At 39.5% G+C, this 13,334-nt stretch overlaps 1 protein-coding gene across 5 annotated transcripts in view; it reads right to left on the minus strand.

Annotated features, from left to right (window-relative positions):
- The window catches only part of xrn1 (5'-3' exoribonuclease 1), a 69,831-nt gene that overhangs the window by 40,719 nt on the left and 15,778 nt on the right, over positions 1–13,334 (minus strand). For all 5 annotated transcript variants that reach the window (XM_052463568.1, XM_052463570.1, XM_052463567.1 and 2 more), the window contains exons 11-12: positions 13,146–13,300; positions 3,536–3,625 (exon numbers count right to left, since the gene is read on the minus strand). In XM_052463568.1, coding sequence (XP_052319528.1) covers positions 3,536–3,625; positions 13,146–13,300 — 245 coding nt within the window. The remainder of the gene's footprint in view (positions 1–3,535; positions 3,626–13,145; positions 13,301–13,334) is intronic.

Raw genomic sequence — 13,334 nt, forward strand, 5'->3', positions numbered from 1 at the left:
GGAGAGAGAGAGAGAGAGGGATAGGGAGAGAGAGAGAGAGAGGGGATACGAGAGAGAGAGAGAGAGGGGAGACGGGGGAGAGAGAGAGAGAGAGAGAGAGAGAGAGAGAGGGATACGGGAGAGAGAGAGAGAGAGAGGGGGGATACGGGAGAGAGAGAGAGAGAGAGAGAGAGGGAATATGGGAGAGAGAGAGAGAGAGAGGGAATACGGGAGAGAGAGGGAATACGGGAGAGAGAGAGAGAGGGGGGATACGGGAGAGAGAGAGAGAGAGAGAGAGAGGGGGGATACGGGAGAGAGAGAGAGAGAGAGAGGGGGGATACGGGAGAGAGAGAGAGGGGGGATACGGGAGAGAGAGAAAGAGGGGATACGGGGAGAGAGAGAGGGGAGAGAGAGAGAGAGGATACGGGAGAGAGAGAGAGAGGATACGGGAGAGAGAGAGAGAGGATACGGGAGAGAGAGAGAGAGAGAGGGAGAGAGAGAGAGAGAGAAAGGGGATACGGGAGAGAGAGAGAGAGAGAGAGAGAGAGAGAGAGAGAGAGAGAGAGAGGGGGATACGGGAGAGAGAGAGGATACGAGAGAGGGAGAGACGATACGAGAGAGAGAGAGAGAGGATACGAGAGAGAGAGAGAGAGAGAGAGAATACGAGAGAGAGAGAGAGAGAGAGAGAGAGAGAGAGGGGGTACGAGAGAGAGAGAGAGAGAGGGGATACGGGAGAGAGAGAGAGAGAGAGGGGATACGAGAGAGAGAGAGAGAGAGGATACGGGAGAGAGAGAGAGGATACGGGAGGGAGAGAGAGAGAGAGAGAGGATACGGGAGGGAGGAGAGAGAGAGAGAGAGGATACGGGAGGGGAGAGAGAGAGAGAGAGGATACGGGAGGGAGAGAGAGAGAGAGAGAGAGAGAGAGAGAGAGAGAGAGAGAGAGAGAGAGAGAGAGAGAGGGATACGAGAGAGAGAGAGAGAGAGGGGGATACGAGAGAGAGAGAGAGAGAGAGAGGGGGACACGAGAGAGAGAGAGAGAGAGGGGGATATGGGAGAGAGAGAGAGAGAGAGAGAGAGGGGATACAGGAGAGAGAGAGAGAGGGGATACAGGAGAGAGAGAGAGAGAGGGGATACAGGAGAGAGAGAGAGAGAGGGGATACAGGAGAGAGAGAGAGAGAGAGGGGATACGGGAGAGAAAGGGGGATACGGGAGAGAGAGAGAGGATAGGGGAGAGAGAGAGAGAGAGCGAGAGGATACAGGAGAGAGAGAACAGGAGAGAGAGAGAGAACAGGAGAGAGAGAGAGAACAGGAGAGAGAGAGAGAGAGAGAGAGAGAGAACAGGAGAGAGAGAGAGAGAGAGAGAGAGAGAGAACAGGAGAGAGAGAGAGAGAGAACAGAGAGAGAGAGAGAGAGAGAGAGAGAGAGAACAGGAGAGAGAGAGAGAGAGAGAGAGAGAGAGAACAGGAGAGAGAGAGAGAGAGAGAGAGAGAGAGAGAACAGGAGAGAGAGAGAGAGAGAGAGAGAGAGAGAACAGAGAGAGAGAGAGAGAGAGAGAGAGAGAGAGAGAGAGAGAGAGAGAACAGAGAGAGAGAGAGAGAGAGAGAGAACAGGAGAGAGAGAGAGAGAGAGAGAACAGAGAGAGAGAGAGAGAGAGAGAGAGAGAACAGGAGAGAGAGAGAGAGAGAGAACAGGAGAGAGAGAGAGAGAGAGAACAGGAGAGAGAGAGAGAGAGAGAACAGAGAGAGAGAGAGAGAGAGAACAGGAGAGAGAGAGAGAGAGAGAGAGAGAGAGAGAGAGAGAGAGAGAACAGAGAGAGAGAGAGAGAGAGAGAGAGAGAGAGGGAGAGAGAGAGAGAGAGAGAGAGAGAGAGAGAGAGAGAGAGAGAGAGAGAGAACAGGAGAGAGAGAGAGAGAGAGAGAATACGGGAGAGAGAGAATACGGGAGAGAGAGAGAGAGAGAGGGGATACGGGAGAGAGAGGGGGGATACGGGAGAGAGAGAGAGAGCGAGAGGATACAGGAGAGAGAGAGAGAGAGAGCGAGAGGATACAGGAGAGAGAGAGAGAGAGAGAGAGGGGATACGGGAGGATACGGGAGAGAGAGAGAGAGAGGGGATACGAGAGAGAGAGAGAGAGAGAGAGAGAGAGAGAGAGAGAGAGAGAGAGAGAGAGAGAGAGAGAGAGAGAGAGAGAGAGAGAGAGAGACGGGGGGGGATACGGGAGAGAGAGAGAGAGGGGATACGGGAGAGAGAGGGGGGATACGGGAGAGAGAGAGAGAGAGAGGGGAGGATACGGGAGAGAGGGGGGATACGGGAGAGAGAGAGGCGATACAGGAGAGAGAGGATACGGGAGAGAGAGAGGCGATACAGGAGAGAGAGAATACAGGAGAGAGAGAGAGAGAGAGAGAGAGAGAGAGAGAGAGAGAGAGGATACAGGAGAGAGAGAGAGAGAGCGAGAGGATACAGGAGAGAGAGAGAGAGAGAGAGCGAGAGGATAAAGGAGAGAGAGAGAGAGAGAGAGCGAGAGGATAAAGGAGAGAGAGAGAGAGAGAGAGCGAGAGGATAAAGGAGAGAGAGAGAGAGAGAGAGCGAGAGGATAAAGGAGAGAGAGAGAGAGAGAGAGAGAGCGAGAGGATACAGGAGAGAGAGAGAGAGAGAGAGCGAGAGGATACAGGAGAGAGAGAGAGAGAGAGAGCGAGAGGATACAGGAGAGAGAGAGAGAGAGAGAGCGAGAGGATACAGGAGAGAGAGAGAGAGAGAGAGCGAGAGGATACAGGAGAGAGAGAGAGAGAGAGAGCGAGAGGATACAGAGAGAGAGAGAGAGAGAGAGAGCGAGAGGATACAGAGAGAGAGAGAGAGAGAGAGCGAGAGGATACAGGAGAGAGAGAGAGAGAGAGAGAGAGAGGATACAGGAGAGAGAGAGAGAGAGAGAGAGAGCGAGAGGATACAGGAGAGAGAGAGAGCGAGAGGATACAGGAGAGAGAGAGAGCGAGAGGATACAGGAGAGAGAGAGAGCGAGAGGATACAGGAGAGAGAGAGAGAGAGAGAGCGAGAGGATACAGGAGAGAGAGAGAGAGAGAGAGAGAGAGAGAGAGAGAGAGAGAGAGAGAGAGAGAGAGAGAGAGCGAGAGGATACAGGAGAGAGAGAGAGAGAGAGAGAGAGAGAGCGAGAGGATACAGGAGAGAGAGAGAGAGAGAGAGAGAGAGAGCGAGAGGATACAGGAGAGAGAGAGAGAGAGAGAGAGAGGATACAGGAGAGAGACAGAGAGAGAGATTTTATTGTTATTATTTTTGTATTTAATTTTGTATTACTATTTACTACCATTTGATATTATTATTTGCTATCATTTATAATTTTGTTACAATGTATATTGTATACATTGTTGCTTTGGCAATATTGACACAATGTTTTTCATGCCAATAAAGCAGCTTGAATTTGAGAGGATACAGGAGAGAGAGAGAGGATACAGGAGAGAGGGAGAGAGAGGATACAGGAGAGAGAGAGGATACAGGAGAGAGAGAGGATACAGGAGAGAGAGGAGAGAGGGGAGAGGAACCTACCAGCTCCAGGATTGGACTCCATGGTAGTAGTAATGTAGGATCCACTGGATTCCCTCCACATAGCACAACGCCTGGTTGGCTAGAAACTCACTGAAAACAATAATACAAAAAAAAAAAACTTTGGAACATCTACATTTTAAAAAGTCTAATACATCCATTTAATATAGCCTACAGCATCATACTAAATCCATTTAATATAGCCTAAAACCATTTAATATACCATTTAATATAGCCTACAGCATCACACTAAATCCATTTAATATAGCCTACACCATCATACTAAATCCATTTAATATAGCCTAAAACCATTTAATATACCATTTAATATAGCCTACAGCATCATACTAAATCCATTTAATATAGCCTAAAACCATTTAATATACCATTTAATATAGCCTACAGCATCACACTAAATCCATTTAATATAGCCTACACCATCATACTAAATCCATTTAATATAGCCTACAGCATCATACTAAATCCATTTAATATAGCCTAAAACCATTTAATATACCATTTAATATAGCCTACAGCATCACACTAAATCCATTTAATATAGCCTACACCATCATACTAAATCCATTTAATAGCCTACAGCATCATACTAAATCCATTTAATATAGCCTACAGCATCACACTAAAACCATTTAATATAGCCTACAGCATCACACTAAATCCATTTAATATAGCCTACAGCATCACACTAAATCCATTTAATATAGCCTGCAGCATCATACTAAATCCATTTAATATAGCCTAAAACCATTTAATATACCATTTAATATAGCCTACAGCATCACACTAAATCCATTTAATATAGCCTACACCATCATACTAAATCCGTTTAATATAGCCTACACCATCATACTAAATCCATTTAATATAGCCTACACCATCACACTAAATCCATTTAATATAGCCTAAAACCATTTAATATACCATTTAATATAGCCTACAGCATCATACTAAATCCATTTAATATAGCCTAAAACCATTTAATATACCATTTAATATAGCCTACAGAATCACACTAAATCCATTTAATATAGCCTAAAACCATTTAATATACCATTTAATATAGCCTACAGCATCACACTAAATCCATTTAATATAGCCTACAGCATCATACTAAATCCATTTAATATAGCCTAAAACCATTTAATATACCATTTAATATAGCCTACAGCATCACACTAAATCCAGTTAATATAGCATCGCATCACACTAAATCCATTTAATATAGCCTACAGCATCATACTAAATCCATTTAATATAGCCTAAAACCATTTAATATACCATTTAATATAGCCTACAGCATCACACTAAATCCATTTAATATAGCCTACACCATCATACTAAATCCATTTAATATAGCCTACAGCATCATACTAGATCCATGTAATATAGCCTAAAACCATTTAATATACCATTTAATATAGCCTACAGCATCACACTAAATCCATTTAATATAGCCTACAGCATCATACTAAATCCATTTAATATAGCCTAAAACCATTTAATATACCATTTAATATAGCCTACAGCATCATACTAAATCCATGTAATATAGCCTAAAACCATTTAATATACCATTTAATATAGCCTACAGCATCACACTAAATCCATTTAATATAGCCTACACCATCATACTAAATCCATTTAATATAGCCTAAACCATTTAATATAGCCTACAGCATCACACTAAATCCATTTAATATAGCCTACACCATCACACTAAATCCATTTAATATAGGCTACACCATCACACTAAATCCATTTAATATAGCCTAAACCATTTAATATACGATTTAATATAGCCTACAGCATCACACTAAATCCATTTAATATAGCCTACACCACCATACTAAATCCATTTAATATAGCCTACGCCATCATACTAAATCCATTTAATATAGCCTAAACCATTTAATATAGCCTACACCATCACACTAAATCCATTTAATATAGCCTACACCATCATACTAAATCCATTTAATAGCCTACAGCATCATACTAAATCCATTTAATATAGCCTACAGCATCACACTAAAACCATTTAATATAGCCTACAGCATCACACTAAATCCATTTAATATAGCCTACAGCATCACACTAAATCCATTTAATATAGCCTGCAGCATCATACTAAATCCATTTAATATAGCCTAAAACCATTTAATATACCATTTAATATAGCCTACAGCATCACACTAAATCCATTTAATATAGCCTACACCATCATACTAAATCCGTTTAATATAGCCTACACCATCATACTAAATCCATTTAATATAGCCTACACCATCACACTAAATCCATTTAATATAGCCTAAAACCATTTAATATACCATTTAATATAGCCTACAGCATCATACTAAATCCATTTAATATAGCCTAAAACCATTTAATATACCATTTAATATAGCCTACAGAATCACACTAAATCCATTTAATATAGCCTAAAACCATTTAATATACCATTTAATATAGCCTACAGCATCACACTAAATCCATTTAATATAGCCTACAGCATCATACTAAATCCATTTAATATAGCCTAAAACCATTTAATATACCATTTAATATAGCCTACAGCATCACACTAAATCCAGTTAATATAGCATCGCATCACACTAAATCCATTTAATATAGCCTACAGCATCATACTAAATCCATTTAATATAGCCTAAAACCATTTAATATACCATTTAATATAGCCTACAGCATCACACTAAATCCATTTAATATAGCCTACACCATCATACTAAATCCATTTAATATAGCCTACAGCATCATACTAGATCCATGTAATATAGCCTAAAACCATTTAATATACCATTTAATATAGCCTACAGCATCACACTAAATCCATTTAATATAGCCTACAGCATCATACTAAATCCATTTAATATAGCCTAAAACCATTTAATATACCATTTAATATAGCCTACAGCATCATACTAAATCCATGTAATATAGCCTAAAACCATTTAATATACCATTTAATATAGCCTACAGCATCACACTAAATCCATTTAATATAGCCTACACCATCATACTAAATCCATTTAATATAGCCTAAACCATTTAATATAGCCTACAGCATCACACTAAATCCATTTAATATAGCCTACACCATCACACTAAATCCATTTAATATAGGCTACACCATCACACTAAATCCATTTAATATAGCCTAAACCATTTAATATACGATTTAATATAGCCTACAGCATCACACTAAATCCATTTAATATAGCCTACACCACCATACTAAATCCATTTAATATAGCCTACGCCATCATACTAAATCCATTTAATATAGCCTAAACCATTTAATATAGCCTACACCATCACACTAAATCCATTTAATATAGCCTACAGCATCATACTAAATCCATTTAATATAGCCTAAAACCATTTAATATACCATTTAATATAGCCTACAGCATCATACTAAATCCATTTAATATAGCCTAAAACCATTTAATATACCATTTAATATAGCCTACAGCATCACACTAAATCCATTTAATATAGCCTACACCATCATACTAAATCCATTTAATATAGCCTAAAACCATTTAATATACCATTTAATATAGCCTACAGCATCATACTAAATCCATTTAATATAGCCTAAAACCATTTAATATACCATTTAATATAGCCTACAGCATCATACTAAATCCATTTAATATAGCCTAAAACCATTTAATATACCATTTAATATAGCCTACAGCATCACACTAAATACATTTAATATAGCCTACACCATCATACTAAATCCATTTAATATAGCCTACAGCATCATACTAAATCCATTTAATATAGCCTAAAACCATTTAATATACCATTTAATATAGCCTACAGCATCACACTAAATCCATGTAATATAGCCTACACCATCATACTAAATCCATTTAATATAGCCTACAGCATCATACTAAATCCATTTAATATAGCCTACAGCATCACACTAAATCCATTTAATATAGCCTACAGCATCACACTAAATCCATTTAATATAGCCTACAGCATCACACTAAATCCATTTCATATAGCCTACAGCATCACACTAAATCCATTTAATATAGCCTAAAACCATTTAATATACCATTTAATATAGCCTACAGCATCATACTAAATCCATTTAATATAGCCTAAAACCATTTAATATACCATTTAATATAGCCTACAGCATCACACTAAATCCATTTAATATAGCCTAAAACCATTTAATATACCATTTAATATAGCCTACAGCATCATACTAAATCCATTTAATATAGCCTAAAACCATTTAATATACCATTTAATATAGCCTACAGCATCACACTAAATCCATTTAATATAGCCTAAAACCATTTAATATACCATTTAATATAGCCTACAGCATCACACTAAATCCATTTAATATAGCCTACACCATCATACTAAATCCATTTAATATAGCCTACACCATCATACTAAATCCATTTAATATAGCCTACACCATCACACTAAATCCATTTAATATAGCCTAAAACCATTTAATATACCATTTGATATAGCCTACAGCACATATGTCAGAGTCAAGGCCCGCGGGCCACATCCGGCCCGCGAGAAGGTTTTTTACGGCCCCTGGGATGATCTTGATTTATTATTAGAACCGGCCCGCAGACCGCAGCAAGCCGGCAGCCCGCAGATCTTTTACACGCACCAATACTACATTTCCCACAATGCAACGGTGACGCACCGAGCAGTAGGCTGCTTCATTTCAATATTTATTGGCACAGCAGTTGTCAGCATCACAGTAAAATTAACTTTCAGATACCCATCAAAAATGGCAAAACGGAAGGTGGACACTGAGAACCGGGGGTTTCAAACAAGGTGGGAGTCGGAGTATTTGTTCACGGAGGTAGCTGGAAAACCTGTGTGTCTTCTGTGTGGAGAAAGTGTGGCGGTACTGAAAGAGTATAATCTGAGACGACATTATGAAACGAAACACGCGGACAAAAACAAGAATATGGACATGGAACAAAGGCTACAAAAGGCAGAGGAATTAAAGGCCAGTTTTATTTTGGCAGAAGAGATCGCTAAATCAGCCCGGCCATTTACGGAGGGGGATTTCATCAAAAACTGCATGATTAAAGTTTGTGACGAAGTTTGCCCAGAAAAAAGGCAACTCTTTTTAAATGTGAGTCTGAGCAGAAACACCATTGCCGAGAGAGTAGACCAGTTGTCCATCAATCTAAAAGAGCAGCTTGTGAAAAAGGGAAAAGATTTCATTGCATATTCCTTGGCTGTGGATGAGAGCACCGACATTTCTGACATTGCCCAGTTGTCAATTTTCATCCGCGGAGTGGACTCCAGCCTAAGCGTGACAGAGGAGTTTTTGGCTTTACGTCCTATGCATGGCACAACTACGGGGCATGATTTGTATGAAGAGGTGTCAAGATGTGTAAATGAGATGGAGCTGCCTTGGGAAAAACTCGTGGGTTTGACAACCGACGGAGCACCTGCGATGTGTGGACACAGGAGCGGACTGGTGGCGAAGATACGGGAAAAGATGCAAGAGGAAAACGCGACAGGTGAGCTGACAGCTTATCATTGTATCATACACCAGGAAGCGTTGTGCGGTAAAGCCTTGAAAATGGAGCATGTAATGAGCATCATCACGCGCACAGTTAACTTTATCAGAGCCAAAGGTTTGAATCACCGCCAGTTCAAGGCATTTCTGACGGAGTTAGAAACGGAGCATGGTGATTTGCCTTATCACACAGAGGTGCGATGGCTAAGCCAGGGAAAGGTGCTTCAAAGATGTTTCGAGCTTCGTGAGGAGATTTGTCTGTTCTTGGACAGCAAAGGGAAAGACACAACACAACTCCGAGACGAAATGTTTCTGTGTGAAATGGCTTTTCTGTGTGACATTACGAGTCATCTGAATGCAATGAACTTGCAGCTGCAGGGTCGGGATCGTGTCATCTCTGATATGTACAGTACAGTGAAGGCATTTAAAACCAAACTGACTCTGTGGGAGACGCAGATGCGGAAAGAAAATTTGAGCCACTTTCCCAGCTGCCAGACCATGAAAGAGAAGCTCTCTACCAGTGCGTTCCCGAGCGCACAGTTGGCTGATAAAATAGGTATGCTTGCCGCTGACTTTCGACGCCGATTTGCTGACTTTGAAGCACAAAAAAGCAGGTTGGAACTGCTCGGTAACCCATTTGCTGTTGACGTGGAAAGCTCACCACCAAACCTCCAAATGGAGTTGATTGACCTCCAATGCAATGATGCACTGAGGGCAAAATATGCGGCAGTGGGTGCTGCGGAGTTCGCCCGTTTCCTCCCCGACACAATGCCCCAGCTGCGCATCCAGGCTGCTCAAACGTTGTCTATGTTTGGCAGCACATACCTGTGTGAACAACTGTTTTCTTTGATGAACTTGAACAAAACATCACACAGAAGTCGACTTACTGCTGAACACCTCCACTCAATTCTGAGGATTTCCTCAGCTCAGAGCCTTACCCCGAACATTGATGAACTTGTGGAAAAGATGGGACACCACCAAGTATCACCCTCAACCTCAAACAAGTGAACATTACTGTGCAATCACATATTTAGAGTTTTTACTCAGTTCAAGTTTAAAAGTTAAAGTTTAATATTTGTTTTCACTGCATGTTACTTCTCCTTAAACAAAGTGTTGTTTTTGATTAATAGATTTTTGCACTTTATTTTATTGTATTTCAATCCAATTATATTTTAAAAATATTTCAGTTGAGTGGATGATAGAAAATTGCTATTATTGTTTTTTTCTTTGAAGTAAATTTAGCCCACTTTTGCTAAAATAGAAAATATAGGCTACTGATGGTGCCTTGAATACCGGTTTCTTTCATTTAATGTTCATGTTATGGGGATTTTTATAAAGGAAATTTGTCTTTTGTGTCTGTTGAAAATTAAAGATTACTGACAGAGCCATAAGAAAATATTGCTTTATTTATCTGATCATATTGGAATATATTTGTTAGGTTTTCAGTAGGTTCAATTAGGTTCACTAGACTATATGCGTCATTTAAAAAAATTTCAATGAACATTCGAACAGTCCGGCCCTCGGCTTGTAGCTAAATTTTTTATTTGGCCCTCCGTCCATTTGACTTTGACACCCCTGGCCTACAGCATCATACTAAATCCATTTAATATAGCCTAAAACCATTTAATATAGCCTACAGAATCACACTAAATCCATTTAATATAGCCTAAAACCATTTAATATACCATTTAATATAGCCTACAGCATCACACTAAATCCATTTAATATAGCCTACACCATCATACTAAATCCATTTAATATAGCCTAAACCATTTAATATAGCCTACAGCATCACACTAAATCCATTTAATATAGCCTACACCATCACACTAAATCCATTTAATATAGCCTACACCACCACACTAAATCCATTTAATATAGCCTACACCACCACACTAAATCCATTTAATATAGCCTACACCATCACACTAAATCCATTTAATATAGCCTACACCATCACACTAAATCCATTTAATATAGCCTAAACCATTTAATATACGATTTAATGTGGTCCTTCTGTGGCTCAGTTGGTAGAGCATGGCGCTTGTAACGCCAGGGTAGTGGGTTCGATTCCCGGGACCACCCATACGTAGAATGTATGCACACATGACTGTAAGTCGCTTTGGATAAAAGCGTCAGCTAAATGGCATATATTATTATTATTATATTATTAATATAGCCTACAGCATCACACTAAATCCATTTAATATAGCCTACACCACCATACTAAATCCATTTAATATAGCCTACGCCATCATACTAAATCCATTTAATATAGCCTAAACCATTTAATATAGCCTACACCATCACACTAAATCCATTTAATATAGCCTACAGCATCATACTAAATCCATTTAATATAGCCTAAAACCATTTAATATAGCCTACAGCATCATACTAAATCCATTTAATATAGCCTAATACCATTTAATATACCATTTAATATAGCCTACAGCATCACACTAAATCCATTTAATATAGCCTACACTATCATACTAAATCCATTTAATATAGCCTAAACCATTTAATATAGCCTACAGCATCACACTAAATCCATTTAATATAGCCTACACCATCACACTAAATCCATTTAATATAGCCTACACCATCACACTAAATGCATTTAATATAGCCTACACCATCACAATAAATCCATTTAATATAGCCTACACCATCATACTAAATCCATTTAATATAGCCTAAACCATTTAATATAGCCTACACCATCACAATAAATCAATTTAATATATCCTTCACCATCACACTAAATCAAATCAAATCAAATCCATTTAATATGGCCTTCACCATCACACTAAATCCATTTTATATATCCTACACCATCACACTAAATCCATTATGTATTTTAGGCACGTCTAAAGAATAAAAAACATCAGCTGGCGCACACCCAGAAAAGTGTGTTTGTGTGAAGGTGCTGACTAACAGCAAATAAACTACAACAAATGAAGAGTGGCTCACTCCATATATAAAGTCCCAGTAAGTTATTGGGTATTTCCCAACGTTTGGGCATCACTGTGCCTTCTTCAGGGTGATGTCATGAATACCTCGAACCAGCTTATGTAGACAAACAGTTCAATTAGTGCAACCAATGACAATACTGAGGGGTGTGTCATAATGATTAAATTAATTAGGATGAATTAGTGAAACTGTTAAAAAAAACAAGTTTATGGCATATTAAATATATTAGACTATTGTTATATAGAAACAATTGAATATTGTATATAATATTAGCATCAACATACATTATTGTTCAATTCAATTTCACATATTTAATTGTTTTGTATTTCATTTTTCCTATTTGTTGCATGTAATCTTTTGGTTCAACCTTAATGCATAATAAACATCATCAACAGGGGAACATATTAAGTGTACGCTGAAGAAAGAATATATCAATTTAGTATATATTCTTTATACAGCTTATTAGCAATTAACTTTATATAGGAAATAAAGATAGTAGTCCTAGCCTTTAGAAAGCTGAAAAGGATCCTATTTTTCTCACATAATAGCATATCTTATAGAAATGTTAAGGAACACTTATTTCATTCCATGCATCAACCAGGTATGAGGAGCTCGCTCTCACTGCCCAACAGGTGATCCTATGCCAAGCCTCTTAGATTAGATTTTCAACTGTATTCATATCAGAGTGATTAAAGGCTGCACAGAGTACCGGTCGTTAGCGGCTGGCCGGTAGAAAGTTTGGTATGCTACTGATAATCTTTGCTAATTACCACCAGTGGCATCAGGGGGCAGTCTGGGAGAAGCCTAGTTACCGTGACTCAGTCAAGTGGAATCTGACTGCAGTCATGACTGGTGTCTGCCGGTGTGGCGGTAATACAGTCACCGTAACAGCCCAAGTCACAGCTCTACAATGCCATCATCTTTGCTTATCAAGTAGAAAAAAAACATTCAAGTTCAGCCCAGCTTGGGGGCCAGAAACATTTGTAAGAGCATTTCAAAACCGTAAGAGGTTGCAGGAAAATATTTTGAGAATGTTGTAAGAAGGTTTGGTATACAACTCACTCTGAGACCACCTCCACTCCCATCTTGGTCATGTAGTAGGTGCGCTTGTACTGTCGGAACTCTGCTTCAAACATGTCTTCTTCCTCCCCATCCTCCTCAAAAACTCTGCTGGGGCCTCTGTCCTCATCCAGCGCAGCCAGACACAGAGAGTCTTTCTGCACACACACACACACAGGTCAGCAAGATCTT

This window comes from Oncorhynchus keta, chromosome 15 (genome assembly GCF_023373465.1).
Source record: "Oncorhynchus keta strain PuntledgeMale-10-30-2019 chromosome 15, Oket_V2, whole genome shotgun sequence".
In the NCBI taxonomy this organism is placed as follows: Eukaryota; Metazoa; Chordata; class Actinopteri; order Salmoniformes; family Salmonidae; genus Oncorhynchus; species Oncorhynchus keta.